The sequence below is a fragment of the Neophocaena asiaeorientalis genome, unplaced genomic scaffold, assembly GCF_003031525.2.
Source record: "Neophocaena asiaeorientalis asiaeorientalis breed wild unplaced genomic scaffold, Neophocaena_asiaeorientalis_V1.1 scaffold540, whole genome shotgun sequence".
In the NCBI taxonomy this organism is placed as follows: Eukaryota; Metazoa; Chordata; class Mammalia; order Artiodactyla; family Phocoenidae; genus Neophocaena; species Neophocaena asiaeorientalis.
The window spans coordinates 4730304-4748632 of NW_020172141.1; the positions used below are offsets into that span (position 1 = coordinate 4730304).

Consider the following 18329-nt stretch of genomic DNA (forward strand, 5'->3'; position numbering starts at 1 on the left):
TGCTACGGACACCAACAGTGTGCACCTGGGTTCCTCCAGGCCGGGGTTCAGCCACACAGGAGGGATTCAGGAATTCCTCCAACAATGAGCCATGGCACCTACGCTACATAAGGGAAGGCGTAAAGGCAGGAATGTCATGACGGACTGAGAAAGAGTGCAGGACCAGAGGAGTCAACAGACTGGAGAGCCCAAGCAGCTGAGGAATCCTCTTAAGTAGACGTGGCTGTTGGAAGCGTTGGCGTTGTGGCCAACTGAGGACTGGAGCTGGAACAGTTACGTAATGACAAAGCCCCAAGCATGACCACGGGAGAGTGTGCCTGCAGAGAGCAGAGGTTACTGGGCTGAGGACTGGGGCACTGGATGGCTCATCCACGCAGATACTGAGTCCAGCCGGGATGCTGCTAGGGTCTGGGGGGCGAGAACACTATAGTGAAGATGCCAGAGTTTTAGGCAAAGGAGGAGGAAATGGAGATATACAAGCATGTATCACGTGTACAGATGCCAGAAGCTGAAAAGGATAGGAAGTAGTGTCACTGACAGAATTAGGAACCCAAAATGTCAAGATGAGTCAAAAAATAAGAAAATAAAGATTGACGGGTACAAAAGTAGGATCTGCATTTGGGTCCAAGATGATAACCACAGTGGGGCAGAATGTGGACGCTAGGGCTGCTCAGGGGCACACTGGCAACCAGCTCCACAGACAGTGTGGTACAGCCACCAAACACCTAATGCTTCACCAGAAGTCCATCAGGTAGAATGAGGTACAGTGGACATAGTTCTGCTCTAACTGGAGCTAAGAGCACTGCCTTCAGGTTTGTATGAATTCCAAAGTGGAGACTCAAAATCACATTCCATGGGAAATGTCTGAAGGAATTTCAGATGGTTACCATGGAGAAGAGAGCATGAGAGATGCCTTCAAATACCTGCAGGTTGTTACCTCAGAAATGGATTTAGATTCCTCCAAGCACAAGAACCAGAATAAGTGGGTGAAAATTACGGGTACATTTCAGCTCAAAATAAGGAAGGTGTCCTGGGACTTACCTGGTGGCCCAGTGGTTAAGAAACCACCTGCCGATGCAGGAGACATGGGTTCAAGCCCTGGTCTGGGAAGATCCCACATGCTGTGGAGCAACTAAGCCCGTGCGCCACAACTACTGAGCCCACACTCTAGAGCCCATAAGCTGCAACTCCTGAGCCCGCGAGCCACAACTACTGAAGCCTGCGCACCTAGAGCCCATGCTCCACAACAAGAGAAGCCACTGCAATGAGAAGCCCATGCACTGCAACAAAGAGTAGCCCCAGCTCACCACAACTAGAAAACGCCCACGCACAGTAACAAAGACCCAACACAGCCAAAAATAAATTAATTAAAATTAAAAAAAAAAAAGGAAGGTGTCCTGAGAATCAAAGCTGCCTTCAGAGGTAGCAAGATCCTCACCCACTGAGGTTATGAAAGTGTAAGTTGGACAACCTGGCAAGGATGTTTTGGAGGAATCCTGATGTAAGATGAGTGATTACATCAAATACCCTTTTAGATCTCTTTAATTCTAAGATCTTACCAAATTTAGAAAGATTTGCCATTATTTCTTCAAGTTTTTTTCCTGTCCCCTCTCCTCTCTGTTTTGAGAACCCTAGTTACAGCCTTTTTAGGCCAATCACAGCTCACTGATGTTCCTATTTTTCCAGTCTTTTTTCTCACCGCATTTCATTTAGGATATGTATTATTGCTCTATCTTCAAGTTCACTAATCTTTTCTCCTACACTATTTCTAATCTGCTGTTACTCTCATCCGATATATTTTCATTTCAGACATTTTCTTTCAGCTCTATAAGTTCAATTTGTTTTTTAAAAAATCTTCGATGTCTTACTTTAGCATGGTCACGTTTTCCTCTATCTTCTTGAAAATACAAAACATAGTTATTAAAACTTTTACTATCCCTGTGTACTAATTCTATCATATGTTTCATTTCTGGGTTGCTTTCAACTGATTGATGTTTCTGTGGGTTTTAATGTCTTGCTCCTTTGTATACCTGGTAATTTTTAATTAGATGCAGACATCGTGAATTTTAGTTTGTCGAACACTGCATGTTCTTGTAATAATTTAAGTACTCTTGAGCTCTAATACAGTTAAATTTCTTGGAAACAATTTGATCCTTTCAGAGTCTGCTTTTAAGCTTTGTTAGGTGGGACCAGAGCAGGCTTCATTCTAGGGCTAATTTTCCTTCTACTGAGGCAAGGTCCTTCTGAGAACTCCACCAGCCATCCCACGCATTACCAGGTTTTGTTCATTCCACGTGGTGGGAACACAAACTCTTCCCAACCCTTTATGAGCTTCAGGGATTGTTCTGCCTGCTCCTTTCAGGTGTTCCTTCCCGTCCCTCACCCCACCTCCCTGGCCTCAGGTGGGACCCTTACACGCACAGTTGGCTCAGCGGTCAGCTGAAGACTTGAGGGAGAGCTTCCACAGATCTCCAAAGCGCTCTCTGGGTGCCCTCCAGGCGCTCTCCCTGCTCTGGGACTCTGCCTGGGAACTCGCCACAGAGCCTCCCCACTCCCAACTCCATTTCCCCAACCCAAGGAGATGGGGGGCTTTCCCAGGGCCCCTGTCTGCGCTTTGTCCTGGAAACTCCCTCACGGTAAGCTGGGGCGATCACGGGGTTCTCCTCGGGGATTCATCTGGGCTGCCTGTGGTCCAATGTCTGAACGCCATTTTTTAAAATACAGATTTTGTCCCGTTTTTTAGTTGTTTAAGACAGGAGCGTAAATCTAGTTCCTGTGCCTCCATCTGACCACCTCCCTAGCCCTAAGATTTTACAAGAATATATTTAAGCACTGGTCTAAAACCAGTGGGGTTGGGTGAAACTAGAAGAGCACACTTAAAAGTAATAAAACCGAATTTCTCCATAAGCATAATCTGAGGCAACTGGTGCAAATTACTGAAGCTTTTTCATAAGGATTTGGTTTATTCAAGACACTTTCTTGCATCTAACTAATTACACAGATAGCTAGTGGGAAGGAGCCGCATGGCACAGGGATATCGGCTCGGTGCTTTGTGACCGCCTGGAGGGATGGGATAGGGAGGGTGGGAGGGAGGGAGACGCAAGAGGGAAGAGAGATGGGAACATATGTATATGTATAACTGATTCACTTTGTTATAAAGCAGAAACTAACACACCATTGTAAAGCAATTATACCCCAATAAAGATGTTAAAAATAAATAAATAAATAATTACACAAACACTGCATCATTACAGAAAATGCAGTAAAATTCAACCTAAGATTGGGTCAGTGGTTTATGCAAACACTGCCCAGATGATTCAGGCGTGCTGGCTGCCAGCGTGCCCTGGACGGGGAGGTGCCTTTCTGGGGATGAGGTTTTTTCCATGTTATTTTTCTGGGTATCTCTGGGCAAAAACACTGAGCACAAGAGAAAGCCCACTTGCGTTTGATAAATGAACTGGGTATTGGAGGGGTGGAGGGGGTTTCCATGGGCTTCCTTCATTCAAACCTGTTCCGATTCACTGCCAGCTGCACTACAGATTTTCCTGTGGAGTAAAATGCTACTCACCTCTCAGAGTCAGAAAAGTATAGTGAAGAAAGAAAGCATAAAACTAAAAATGTTCTCCTAGAAGATGGTACATACTTGTCACTGGTGAATGCATAGGCTACCACATCCTTTAAAGCAGCAAGTAAGATACCGGTTACAAGTGCGCAAACACCTGGAAAATACAGAGAAACAACAGGAAATGAAAACGCTCCCGAGTGATGAATCCTCGTACTGACTTGTCATGAGATAGTTGTGTCAATGATTTAAGAAATGTAATAATTTAAAGTGTTTCTTCTTACTGTCTAGGAAAAGAGCACCTAAGGTCAGATGATTCTAACTTCTTTTTCTAAGGGAGACTCATAGAAAAGATGTTCGATAAGAATGACAACATCATCAGAATCTTCTCTAACTGCTCAGATTCCAGAACATTCAAACTGCCTAAGGGTCAGTGATCCAGGAACCTGGAGAGCTGGGCACACAGATTCTGGTCAGAAATAAGCCTGCATGGGCTTCCCTGGTGGCGCAGTGGTTGAGATGCAGGGGACATGGGTTCGTGCCCCGGTCCGGGAGGATCCCACGTGCCGCGGAGCGGCTGGGTCCGTGAGCCATGGCCGCTGAGCCTGCGCGTCCGGAGCCTGTGCTCCGCAGCGGGAGAGGCCACAACGGTGAGAGGCCCACGTACCGCAAAAAGAAAGAAAGAAGCCCGCACGTGACAACAACTGCCTTTGAAATGATTCCTGTTAGTACCAAGTGGAACAGTATTTAGCTGGTGCCTAATAACAGAAAGTCATATTTAGGCGCTTCATTTAACTGAGTAAACAGGAGGCAGCATAAAGAAGAAAGATTGCAGCTGCGTTTACACACGTAAGTCAATTCCCAGAGAAACTATGATATATATTTCTCAACTTGGATACCGCTGCGGCCAGCGAGCAGCAGTGCCACACTCACCTGCACACAGGAGGGCGGTGGTACAGGAGTGTCGTGCCTGCTGGGCATCCCCTGCCCCCAGGGCGCTGCCCACCCGGACGCTGGCTGCCACGCCAAGGCCTAGAGGCACCTAGAAATGAATGATCACAAAATCACGAGGAGGAGTCAGAGGGTCTGAAAATCAGAGTATCAGTGCACTGGAGTCTACCTGCGCGGAAACCCAGGACAGAGTCAGAGCCCCGGGTTCTAGACCCGGTTCCAGTACGTCCTTGCCGTGTGACTGGAAACAAGTGGCTTGGTCTCGCCCACTGTTACAGATGTGTAACAGCCGCCCTGACCGCTGCCCCCATCAGAGGCATCAGAGTAGAACCTCCTAAAGATGCTGGATTTGAGGGCAAAGCACCTCCCTTATTAGCTAAACATATACTATCAAGAGTCAATTCAACTTTGCTACATTCTACAAGATTTAATGAACTTTAAATATATAAATCATTCTTAAAAATGAAACGAATCATGTGAAAAAAGCACTTAGAACAAAGCCTGGCACACTGTAGGAATTCCGCAAAAGCTGATGAAATCTGACTCCACCATACGTTATGTGTCCAACATTCCTATGTCTAATTACCCATTAAATCAAACTATGGCCCTTCATAGATGCCCAAACTTTATTTAATTACTGGTTATGGAAATCTGAAGCTATGTGCTTGCTTGCTTCTTAAATAGACCATTATTCGACTTGCAGGGTCATGTCGGCTGTTCTCCTGTGATGACGGTGCTGCCCTCGGGGGCTGTTTTTGAAACACGGGTTGTGTAGTAACCTGATTTAGTTCTCAGGTCTGCTTTTAATAATTTATACGTCAGCTTTAACTTCTATTCCTACTAGAAGCAGCCGCCTCCTGAAAGCCGTCTACTTTGTTGCTGTTTGAGAACCAGCCTAAGTGAAGTTGAAAAAAATATGTATTAAAAATTGTTAAGTTTAAGAACTTGAAAAGCAATGGACCTGACTATATAAAAAGTTACAAGACTTGTGGGCTCAAAGTATACATATTGGCTTCAGCCCCAGATGAATGGCCAGCTCACATGCTTAACCCCCTTCCTTCCCCAAATGCCACTAAAATGTCAGTAAAGATGCTTAACAGAGAAGAAACTCATTAACAACTCTGAGACTAAGTGAGCTGATGAGCTTCTGGAAGAGGGGAAGGACAACAGGAAGCCAAAGTCCAGATGAGAAAGAGGAAAAGGCTACATCCCACTCCTTCTTCCCACAGGGGCCCCAGGAGGCAATGATAAGCAGTCCTGTGGACTCATGACAGGGTCACAGACAGCACAGCCAGACCCCACTGCTGATCACCCCTCCCTCTCAGACTCACTGCACAGCGACTGGTGGTGTGAGTGCCTCAGAGCCAAGCCCTTCTCGTCTTGGGGGATGGGAGGCGGGGTGGGGCAGTGGGGGAGGTCAGGACTGCTGCTCCCTGCTCCCCATGCATAAATCCTTAAGTGAAGATGTCATGTGACAGATCCCACCTCTGTACTGATCCTTCCCACGCAGGGGAGAGGTCTGCTGGAGAAAAATCCACAAACATGTCAGGAAAGCCATGTCAGCCATTTAGTTAATAAATCAGTGCATTTTCCTTTTCTTGCCTAATTGCACAAGCTCGAATCTCCAATAAAATGTTCATTATAATTGTTGAATATTAAGATTCATGTTACTTCAGTTATCTGATGGTCTCTGTCTCTCATCAAATGTCTCTGAATATGGCATCCCCGCCAGTCTCTATCCTCTCCCTGTGGAATTCCTACTAGATAGAAGATATATAATGGGTCTACATCTTTCACGTGTTCCAGTTCTACTTTTTCTCACTTGTATTTACTGTGGCAAAATACACGCAACGTGAAATTTACCGTGTTAGCCATTTCTTCCCTTCTTATTCCGGTAATTACTATGTGGTGTATTTTTTTTTTAACCATTAATAACCATTTTAAAGTACGCACTTCAGTGGTATTCAAATACTTTCGTAATGCTGTGCAACCATCACCACCATCATCTCCAGAACTCTTTTCATCTCCTAAAGCTGAAACCCTGTGCCCATTAAACAATAAATCCTCACTCCCCCTTCCCCCAGACGCTGGCAACCACCCTTCTACGCTGTCTCTATTGACTAGTCTAAGCACCACATGAGTGGACTTGTACAGTATTTGTCTTTTTATGTATGGCTTATTTCATTTAGCATAATGTCCTCAAGGTTCATCCACACTGTTCCATGTGTCAGAATCTCCTTCCCTTTTTAACAATAATGATAACCCCATTGTATGTATATATCACATTCTGTTTAACCATTCATCTGTGGAAGGACATTGAGGCTGCTTCCACCTTTTGGCTCTTGTGAATAAGGCTGCTGTGAACATGAGTGTGAAAATATCTCTTTGAGATCCTCCTTTCAACTCTTCTGGGTATACATCCAAAAGTGGAATTGCTGGGTCATATGGTGATTCTATTTATAATTTTTTAGGAACTACCGTTTTTCTATTTTCCCATGGCTGCATCATTTTACATTCCAACCAACACTGCATAAGGGTTCCAGTATTTCTACACCCTCGCCGACACTTATCTTCTGTTTCTTTTCTTTTTTTTCTTTTTTCTCGAGAGTAGCCATTCTAATGGGTGTGAGGAGGTATCTCACTGTAGTTTTGATTTGCATTTCCTAATGATCGGTGATACTGAGCATCCTTTCATGTGCTTATTGGCCATCTGTATATCTTCCTTGGAGATAATACCCATTCAAGTCCTTTGCTCATTTTAACAACAGGATGTTTTGGTTTGTTATTGAGTTTTAAGAGTTGTCTATATATTCTGATTAGTAATCTTTATCACATAGGTGATTTGCAAATATTTTCTCCCATTCTGTGGGCTGCCTTTTTACTCTGTTGATACTGTCTTTTGATGCACAAAATTATAAAATTTTTATAAAGTCCAATTCTCTATTTTTTCTTTTGTTGCCTGTGCCTTTGCTGTCATAGCCAAGAAGTCATTGCCAAATCCAATGTTGTGAAGGTTTTGCCTTATGTATATACTTCTAAGAGTTTTATTGTTTTAAGTCTTAGATCCACTTTGAGTTGATCTTTGCACATGGTGTTAGGTAAGGTCCAACTTCATTCTTTTGCATGTGGATATCCAGTTTTCCCAGGAACATTTGTTTTTGTCAAAAATCACTTGACAATATATGTGAGGGTTTACTTCTGGACTCTCTATTCTATTTCATTGGTCTGCATATCTAATTCCATCTATTTATATGCCTTTGTTTTGTGATGGGAATTTCCACAGATCTATCTTCAAGTTCATTATTTGATTTTTCAGTTTTAACTAATCTATGAAGTATTAAATTTCTGTGGCTATATTTTCAATTTTTTAAAATCCTACTTGGTTCTTTTCCAAATATTGCTCTTTGAGTTTCAATTTCTTTTATGTTGAATGATTTTGAACGTACGACTTTTCTACTCTCTGATTATTATACCATCATCTCAAACTCCAAACTCTAACTTTCCTGTTTACTGTATCTGTTAACTCTTGCTCTCGGTGGATTATTTCTCTGTATTTTATCATTTTTATTTTAAGTTCACCACTAAGGGGACTTGTTTTTTTCCCATAAAAATAATGAACACTTATTGCTTCACAGTCTCTAACAAAGGGAAGCCTGGGACAAGAAACAGAAACTCGAATGGTGGTTGCCAGAGGCTGAGGGCAGGAGGAATGGGAATTATTCAATGGGCAGAGTTTCAGTTTTGCAGGAGGAAAAAGTTCTGGAGATTGCTTGTACAACCATCAAAATATGCTTAACACTACTGAATTGGGCAGTTAAAATGGTAGTTAAGATGGTAGACTTTACGTTATGTGTACTTTACCACAATTAAAAATAAAAATTAATTTAAAAATGAAGCCTGTGATAGAACAGGTAGAAAAACAGAAGATATGAAGATAAGGTAGAATTGGTAGATAGCCTCGGTTTACTGCAAACCTATAAACAAGCTCCATGGGACTTCCCCGGTGGCCCAGTGGTTAAGAATCCACCTTCCGATGCAGGCGACTTGGGTTTGATCCCTGGTTGGGAACTAAGATCCCAAATGGTGCAGGGCAACTAAGCCTGCTTGCTGCAACTACAGAGCCCACATGCTCTGGAGCCCGCATGCCACAACTAGAGAGCCGCGTGCTGCAACTACTGAGCCCGCACGCTCTAGAGTCTGCACACCACAACTAGAGAGAAGCCCACGTGCCGCAATGAAGAGCCCACATGCTGCAATTAAGACCCAACACAGCCAAATAAATAAATAAATAAAAATACTATAAACAAACAAACAGGGCTTCCCTGGTGGCGCAATGGTTGAGAGTCCGCCTGCTGATGCAGGGGACACGGGTTCGTGCCCCGGTCCGGGAAGATCCCACATGCCATGGAGCAACTAACCCCGTGCGCCACAACTACTGAAGCTGGCGCACCTAGAGCCCATGCTCCGCCACAAGAGAAGCCACTGCAATGAGAAGCCCACACACCAAAACGAAGACCCAATGCAGCAAAGATAAATTAATTAATTACTTTAAAAAAAAACAGAAACAAAACCAAATCGTGCCTTAATGGAATCCTTCCCCCATCAACAGCCAATCCTCTAGACAGAACTGACTGACTCCCAGCAGCCTCTGCTTCCTCACCCCGAGAAGGTCGGTGCCCACATCTGCCTCCTGCTTTTCATCACTCCAGAACGTCTCCAATGACCCTAAATCCAAGGGACCCTTCCCACCCTCTTCCCCGGCTTCTTCCACGACCTGTTCTTGGGGTCGCCCCCCTTCCCCACCTGCCTGGGCCTGGCTCTTGGTGGGGGTCTCCTTCTGCTGCTGACTCCTGTGTCTTGGGGTTTGGTTTGCCCTTACACACCCTCCCGGCTCACTCCTACACGACCACATCAATCCCCCACTAAGTCCTTCTTTCACTTTTAAGACTAAAAAACCATACGTGAACAGAAACAAAAATGGCCCCTCATCCTACCGCCCAGATGGCATCTGTTTTTGAAAAACAAGGAACAAAGGGCCTGTATGTGCAGAATTGGAATATTCAGAAAGCCTCAGGAGGTAAAAGGCGTGACGCCACGCACTTGTTCAAGCCCGAAACCCTGGAGGCATCTGTGATCCTTCCCGTGCGCTGCCAAGCCTCCCACACCCAAACCCTGGTCCTGTCACTTCCGCTCTGCCCGACGGCATCACTAACTCAGCCTCTCTGCCCCTTCTCCACCACCAGCCGCCTTCCACTGGCTCCCCTCGACGATTCCAACGGCCTCCTTCCCGCCTCCCATCCCACACCTGTCCTCCAAGCCAGCTTCTACACAGCGGCAAGAAGCTTCTCTCCTTGCTAACCCCTCAGCTGGGCTCCTATCAGGTCCCTGAACATGCAAGGGCTCTCCTGCATCCCTGCATCTCAGGGCCTGTGTGGTCAGCCCTGACTGTGGGCTTCGCGGGCTGGCACCTTCTCACCCTTCAAGTCCCCGCTTACACAGCAACTCAGGAGGACCGTTCCTCAACACCTGTCTAAAAAGGTGTCTGTCTCTGTGTTCATACAGCTTAGACTTTTTCTCGTTGTTTGCTTCTTCTATGGTGCATATTATATGTCTATATCGTGCTCTTATTCATCTATTTGCTTGTTCATCTCCACGCCAGCCCACCAGCCACGAGAGACAGGGACTGTCTGCACCTTACGCCCCACCGTATCCCGGCACCAAGTTATTTGCAGTAAACTCCATTATTTCCAATAACCGTGCCAGGCATTGTGCTAAGTATTTTATATAAGCTTGGTCTGAATTTGCACCTGCCGAGTAGGTATTATTTTTTCCCACTGTGTGTACGGGGAAAGTTAAGCTCAGAAAGGTTACGTAACGAGCCCAGCATCACACAGCTGGGAAGCAGCACGGCCAGGACCCACACCCAGCGGTGTGTCTGGCTCCAAAATCCACACTTGCTTCTCCAGCTGCGCTCCCCCCTCGTACCGTCTAACTCTCCGAGTGGACAGCACGGCATCGCCTTACCATGTAGGCCACAGAAGCCAGTACATAAATGACGGCCTGGGCTCCAAGCTCTGTCACGCTCATCAATCCTGAAATATTCAAAAAGTGGAGTAAAGTGAACATTTTCCTTACGAAACTAGAACCTACTGTAATTTCAGAGAAGCCAAGATTGCCCCCAGAAGCATAATCCAATGGCAGAATTCAGTGTCTGTGCCAAGAAGAACCCCATTCAGGAAGCATCCGAGAACTGCAGCAGCTAAGATGGGATACAGGCTCATTCCAGAAGCCCCCACTTCACCAGGGAACAAAACACGGGGCTTAAGTAGAAAACCAGGCGGCGCCCGGGGGGTGCAGGTCATCCTTCAGGGAGACGGGGGACCACAGTATGGAGGGAAGGACAGAGGGCAGTGGAACTCCATGAGAAGTGATGGCACTATTAACGCATTCCAGTGTCCACAGAAACTTTCAGATCAAGTATTATTACCTTCTGTCTCTGCTGTTTCCTCTGTTCCTTCACTAGCAGTGGATGGCTAAGGTGAAAGCCCGTGACCAAAACTGTTCTAGGTCGGAAAGAAACAGAGCGAGGCTAAAACACAGCAAACTCCGTCACTCTGTAAATGCCCGAGGATCTCGGCACAAATGCCTAGCAAAAGTCGGCTGAGCCCCACGGTGGCCAGAGTCCTGCCTGAGACCTAGACTCGGGCTTTGTTCTGCTCCGTGACCTTGGCAGGCCGCTCCATGACCTTAGCAATCGTCCCTTTCAAAGCTACAAAATGAAAGGCAGTAGGGGTAGCACAAGGCCTCAGCCAACCTGAAGAGTGTGCCTACGGTTGGATGGGCAGTGAGACCTGTACTGAAATCTTCCACGAGGGCCTGATAAAACCAAGAGGAAGGAGGAGCAAACTTGGGTCTCCTGAAAAGCTCTGTAGACGTGATTAACCAGGCTGCTGACACGTTTCTACTGGAGTGCTGACCAACCTGCAAGGAAGGTTCCGACTTCAAAGGTCCACCACTCAATGCACACCATGAACATGCTGGGGATGGCCAGCTGGATGAAGGAGCCCCACTCCTGCAAACAGTCCCTGGTCCAACCTGGAAGACAGGAAAGAACACAGCATCTACTTTTCCACAGTCTGACACCAACAATTCTATCCCACACGCGTGCCTCCACCAAAAGCTCAGAGACTGGGAGGAACCGGTGTTCACCGGAAAAACAATATATTTTAAAGAGGTCAACAAGCCTAGAGTTTGAGATGGTGGGAACAGGGCTGACAAAATGTAGTGAAACTGAAGTCTGTATATGCCCTATGACCCACACGTTTCACTCCCGTTACACACAGCAGAGAAACTTGTGCAGAGTCCCATAAGAAAGCACATAGGTATCCCTGTGGCCAGTGTGCCTGTGGGATGATGGGGGCATCAAGGATACAATCACTGGGGAGCTAGAAAAGTAAAATATGATGGATGGACACTAAGGGGAAAGCGGAACACTGGGCGTACACGTGGCAGAATGATTAGATGAACTCCACGGTGCTCACAAGCAACTGAAGCAAAACTGGATAAACTGAACTACATCAAAATTGAAAATGTCTGGGCGTTAAAGGACACAATCAACAGAGTGAAAGGGCAACACACGGGAGAAGATACTAGTAAATATTCCATCTGAAAAGGATACCTGGATATCATAACACCCAGAGTACAGAAAGAATTCCTACAGTTCAGCAGCAACGACAATTAAAAAGTGAGCAAAGGCTGGTGGTGCAGTGAAGAATCCGCCTGCCAACACTGGGGACATGGGTTCGAGCCCTGGTCTGGGAAGTTCCCACATGCTGCAGAGCAACTAAGCCCATGTGTCATAACTACTGAGCCTGCTCTCTAGAGCCCATGAGCCACAACTGCTGAGCCCACGTGCCACAACCACTGAGCCTGTGCACTTAGAGCCCACGCTCCGCAACAAGAGAAACCGCCACAATGAGAAGCCCGCGCACCACAACGAAGAGTAGCCCCCGCTGTCCGCAACTAGAGAAAAGCCCACGCACAGCAACCAAGACCCAACACAGCCAATAAATAAATAAATTAAAAAACAAACAAAAAAACAAAAGAAACAAAAAAAATGGGCAAAGGACTCGAGCAGACATTTCTCCAAAGAGGATACACAAATAGCCAACTGGCACATTTTTAAAAAACGCTCAACATCGCTGATCATTAGGAAAATGCAAATCAAAAAAAAACACAATAAGGTATCATCTCACACCCATCAGGCGGCTGCTTTAAAACAACACACAAATAGAAAATAACAAGTGTTGGTGAGGATGTGGATAAACTGGAAGCCTTGTGCACTATTGGTGGGAATGTAAAATGATGCAGCCGCTATGGGAAAACAGTATGGCGGTTCCTCAAAAAATTTAAAACAGAACTACCATATGGTCCGGCAAAATCACTTCTTAAAATATATATGTATAAAAGAATTGAAAGCAGGATCTCAAAGAGATGTTTGCATACCCACGTTCATAGCAGTATAATTCACAATAGCCAAAAGGTAGAAGCAACCCAAATGTCCATTCACAGATGAATAAATAAGCAAAATGTGGTCTATACATACAATGGAATATTATCCAAACTTAAAAGGAAGGAAATTCTGACACATGCTACAAAATGGATGAACCTCGAGCTCATTATGCTAACACATAAGACAAAGGCACAAAAGACAAATACTGTATAATTTTACTTATGTGAGATATCAAGAGTAGTCAAACTCACAGAATCAGAAAGGCAGACAGTGGTTGCCAGGAGCTGGGGGAAGGGAGCATGGAGAATTGTTAAATGGATACTGACATATGGGGAGAAATTGACAATAATATAATAGTAGTAGTAACACCCCACTTACATCAGTGGACAGAAAATCAATGTGGTCTTAAATGACACAATACACCAGTTGGACTTAACAGATATCTACGGGACATTGCAACCAAAAACAGCAGAATTACGCATTCTTTTCAAGTGCACAGTGGACATTCTGCAGGATCGATCACATGCTGAGCCACAAAACAAGCCTCAACAAATGTAACAATTTGTAACAACAAATGTAGGAGGACAGAAATTATATATCAAGCATTTTTTTCCAACCACAATAGTATGAAACTAGAAAACAACTTAGAAAGAAAAATGGGAAAAGAAGAAACACATGGAGACTGAAAAACATGCTACTAAAAAACCAATGGGTCAATTAAGAAATCAAAGAGGAAATCAGAAAATAACTTGATACAAATGAAAATGAAAACACAACACTGCAAAAATCTATGGTATACAGCACAAGCAGAGGGAAGTTTATAGCCATACAGGCCTTCCTCAAGACACAAGAAAAATCTCAAATAAACAACCTAACCTCCCACCTAAAAGAATTAGAAAAAGAAAAACAAAGCCCGAAGTCAGCAGAAGAAAGGAAGATCAGAAAGGAAATAAATGAAAGAGAGATTTAAAAAAAACACACAATAGAAAAGATCAATGAAACCCAGAGCTGGTTTTTTGAAAAGATAAACAAAACTGATAAACCTTTAGCCAGGCTCACCAAGAAGAAAAGAGAGAGGACCCAAATAAACAAAATAAGAAGATATTTGCAAACCATATATACAATAAGGGATTAATATCCAAAATATACAAAGAACTCATACAACTCAACATCAAAAAACAAACAATCCTGGGACTTCCCTGGTTGGTGCAGTGGTTAAGAATCTGCCTGCCAACGCAGGTTCGAGCCCTGGTCCAGGCAGATCCCACATGCTGCGGAGCAACTAAGCCCGTGCGCCACAACTCCTGAACCTGCACTCTGGAGCCCGCGAGCCACAACTACTGAGCCCGTGTGCCACAACTACCACATGAAAAGATGCTCAACATCACTAATCGAGTGAAAATGTAAATTGGTGCAGAGAAGCCCGCGCACGGCAACGAAGAGGAGCCCCCGCTCGCCGAAACTAGAGAAAGCCCGTGCAGAGCAATGAAGACCCAACGCAGCCAAAAATAAATTATAAAAATTTTTTTAATTAAAAAAAATCTGATTAAAAAAAGGCAGAAGACTTGAATAGACATTTTTCCAAAGACATACAGATGGCCAACAGGCACATGAAAAGATGCTCAACATCACTAATCATCAAGAGAAATGCAGATTAAAACTGCAATGAGATATCACCTCACACAGCTCAGAATGGCCATCAAAAAAGACCACAGATAACAAATGTTGGCAAGGGTGTGGAGAAAAGGGAACCCTCTTGCACTGTTGGTGAAAATGTAAATTGGTGCAGCCACTGTGGAGAACAGTATGGAGGTTCCTCAAAATTCTGAAAATAGAACTGCCATATATGATCCAGCAATCCCACTCCTGGGTATATATCCAAAAAATAAGGAAAAGACTAATTCAAAAGATATATGCACCCCAATGTTCAAAGCAGCACTATTCACAATAGCCAAGACATGGAAACAACCTAAATGTCCATCAGCAGAAGAATGGATAAAGAAGATGTGGTACGTATGTACAATGGAATATTACTTGGCTATAAAAAATGAAATAATGCCATTGGCAGCAACATGGATGGACCTGGAGGGTATTATGCTTAATGAAATAAGTGAGACAGAGGAAGACAAATACTGTATGGTACCACTTATATTTCTAAGAAATAAAACAAACTAGTGAATATAATGAAACAGAAATAGACGCACAGATACAGAGAACAAACTAGGGGTTATCAGTAGGGAGAGAGAAGGGGAAGGGGCAAAATAAAGGTAGGGGATTAAGGGTACAAACTATTGTGTATAAAATAAATAAGCTACCAGGATATGTTGTACAGCACAGGGAATATAGCCCATATTTTATAATAACTACAAATGGAGTATAATCTATAAAATTTTTCTCTCACTATACTGTACACCTGAAACTAATATCAAAAATTCACTATACCTAAATTTTAAAGAGTAATAAAAAGAATTTTACTTGTCCCTTTCCATCAAGACTGGAAAGGAGGGGCTTCCCTGGTGGTGCAGTGGTTAAGAATCCGCCTGCCAATGCAGGGGGACACGGGTTTGATCCCTGGTCCGGGAAGATCCCACATGCCGCGGAGCAACTAAGCCCGTGCGCCACAAGTACTGAGCCTGCGCTCTAGAGCCCGTGAGCCACAACTGCCAAGCCTGCATGCTGCAACTACTGAAGCCTGCGTGCCTAGAGCCCGTGCTCTGCAACAAGAGAAGCCACCGCAATGAGAAGCCCGCACACTGCAACGAAGAGCAGCCCCCGCTCGCCGCAACTAGAGGAAGCCTGCACACAGCAACCAAAACCCAATGCAGCCAAAAATAAATAAAATAAAAATTTTAAAAAACCACAAAAAACAATTCTTTTAAAAAAAAAAAAAGACTGTAACAATTAAAATTCTCTCTTCACACATGGCACCATCCTATACCTACCCAAAGAATCCACAAGAAAGCTCCTAGAAAGAACAGATCACTTCAGCAAAGTGTCAGGTACAAGATCAACAGAAAGGGACAGAAAGTAGATTAGAGGTTACCCAGGGCTGGGCAGAGGGAAAATGGGAAGTTACTGCTTAATGGGTGGAGTTTCTATTTGGAGAGATAAAAATGTTTTAGAAATGGATGGTGGTGATGGTTGCGTAACACTGTGAATGTACTTAAGGGCACTAAGTTGTACATTTAAAAACGGTTAAAATGTCAAATTTTACATTACATATATTTTACCACAATTCAAAAAATAGAGAACAGAAACAGATCTATTGGGCTTCCCTGGTGGCGCAGTGGTTGAGAGTCCGCCTGCCGATGCAGGGGACGCGGGTTCGTGCCCCGGTCCGGGAAGATCCCACAGGCCGCGGAGCAGCTGGGCCCGTGAGCCATGGCCGCTGAGCCCGCGCGTCCGGAACCTGTGCTCCGCAACGGGAGAGGCCACAACAGTGAGAGGCCCGCGTACCAGAAAAAAAAAAAAAAAAACCATCTATTTTACTAAATTTACAAATGGATGTTAGGATACTTAAGGGACTTTAGCCAAGTTGAAAGTGGTGCTGATTGTTTAAGGGTTCCATCTGTTCGTGTGATTTGATAAGACATTAATCAAACTTCACTTGAACAGAGCAGAGTGATTTGCAAGAAACAGCTAGGATTTTGTATTTGCAATTTTAACTCACTTAATATTAATTCTTACAAACCAGTAGGTTTCTATGAACAAAAGCTGCCTTCGTAGATGTAAAAAAAAAAAAAAAAAAAACTCACGTTGAACCTGTAACTTTTATATTTTCAGTAACTTAAATATTTTATAGAATTTTAAAATTTCCCAAAAGATAAAAACAAAAAAAGTCTGAGGGAAAAAAAAATTCAGAGACCAGAATCACATCTTTCTGAACAATAAATAACATAAGAAATTAATGTCCTCATTACCTCCCCAGGTGTGGACGTGGATTTTTTTCCACCACACGTACAGGAAGAGAAGAGCAGACAGGGAGAACTGGGAAGTGGTGTTCGCCCAGGCAGATCCTCTGAAGGAGAAAAAGCTATTGTCACCCGTGAGTACATTCCTCCCAAATAATAAGCTTTCGCTCTCACAGTTATTAGATGAGCCCATAGCTCCTGGACTATCTTCTCTTTAAACACCAGATCCACTTATAATAGACTTGTTTTCTTTTCATCAAGACTGAATTTTTGTGGAATAACCCAATGCTACTAGAAAAGCAAAAGGACATAAAGACTTATCACCCTTCCTTGTTCTGATAGCCTTAAATAAACCATCAAATTAAATTCTTAAACGTACTTAGTTCAAAGGCTATAGCAGGGATTTCCCTGGTGATCCAGTGGGTAAGACTCCCAATGCAGGGGGCCCGGGTTCGATCCCTGGTCGGGGAACTAGATCCCACATGCATGCCACAACTGAGACCCAGCACAGCAAAAGACAGATAGATGATAAATAAATAAGGCTATGGCAGACAGCTACTGTGTTCAACAACTGGTCTAGGGTCATAGTAGTTTTATTTCCCAGGATTATAACAAATTTCTTTTGTCTTGGGAAATAACCTGAGAGCATCGTCAATGGATGACATTTTAGCCCCACAAATAGAATGTGCCCTGTCCTGGCACAGAGACCAGGAACTCTGATTCTCTTCTATTTTTTCATTTCACTCTCCTGCCCAGTTCTCACATTTTTTCATTTCTTAATCCATCCCTGTGTTTTTCTCCTCTCACCCACCTGTTCCCAAACTGCCCTCTGTATATCTGTTTAAAAAAACCTTCTAAAAGACAGTCCCTGAGCTTCACCTTCAGAGAAGCCTGCTGAGATGCTTGTGTGGGTCAGTGTCACCACTTCTCAAACTTGGCCCCTGACTCTTCACTCCCCCATGGCCAAAGCCTCTTTCAGTTTTCTGGAAGGTGTTACAAATGTTTTTTCATTGATTGGTCTGTGTTCTAACTCTGCATAATCCTTCAATTAACGGCGTGTGTGTGTGTGTGTGTGTGTGTGTATACTTTTTATTTTTTTTTTTTGCGGTACGCGGGCCTCTCACTGTTGTGGCCTCTCCCGCCGTGGAGCACAGGCTCCGGACGCACAGGCTCAGCGGCCATGGCTCACGGGTCCAGCTGCTCCGCGGCATGTGGGATCCTTCCAGACCGGGGCATGAACCCCTGTCCCCTGCATCGGCAGGCGGACTCTCAACCACTGCGCCACCAGGGATGCCCATTGTATATATTTTTTACTGCAACCGACAATAAGAATTAAATTTCCGTCACTATCCAGTACTCACATGCCATAGAAGCAAATGTCTCATGAAAAACA

At 44.4% G+C, this 18329-nt stretch overlaps 1 protein-coding gene and 1 long non-coding RNA gene across 2 annotated transcripts in view; one reads left to right on the forward strand and one right to left on the reverse strand.

The window, feature by feature from the left end:
- LOC112405273 (uncharacterized) overlaps positions 1-18329 on the forward strand; it is a 73369-nt gene that overhangs the window by 49499 nt on the left and 5541 nt on the right. Inside the window, exon 2 of the long non-coding RNA XR_003004304.1 lies at positions 16954-17070. This is a non-coding gene — a long non-coding RNA (uncharacterized LOC112405273). The remainder of the gene's footprint in view (positions 1-16953; positions 17071-18329) is intronic.
- The window catches only part of LOC112405265 (multidrug and toxin extrusion protein 2-like), a 48408-nt gene that overhangs the window by 16694 nt on the left and 13385 nt on the right, over positions 1-18329 (reverse strand). Inside the window, exons 7-11 of the mRNA XM_024753629.1 lie at positions 16946-17043; positions 11495-11608; positions 10538-10605; positions 4496-4604; positions 3644-3719 (exon numbers count right to left, since the gene is read on the reverse strand). Coding sequence (XP_024609397.1) covers positions 3644-3719; positions 4496-4604; positions 10538-10605; positions 11495-11608; positions 16946-17043 — 465 coding nt within the window. The remainder of the gene's footprint in view (positions 1-3643; positions 3720-4495; positions 4605-10537; positions 10606-11494; positions 11609-16945; positions 17044-18329) is intronic.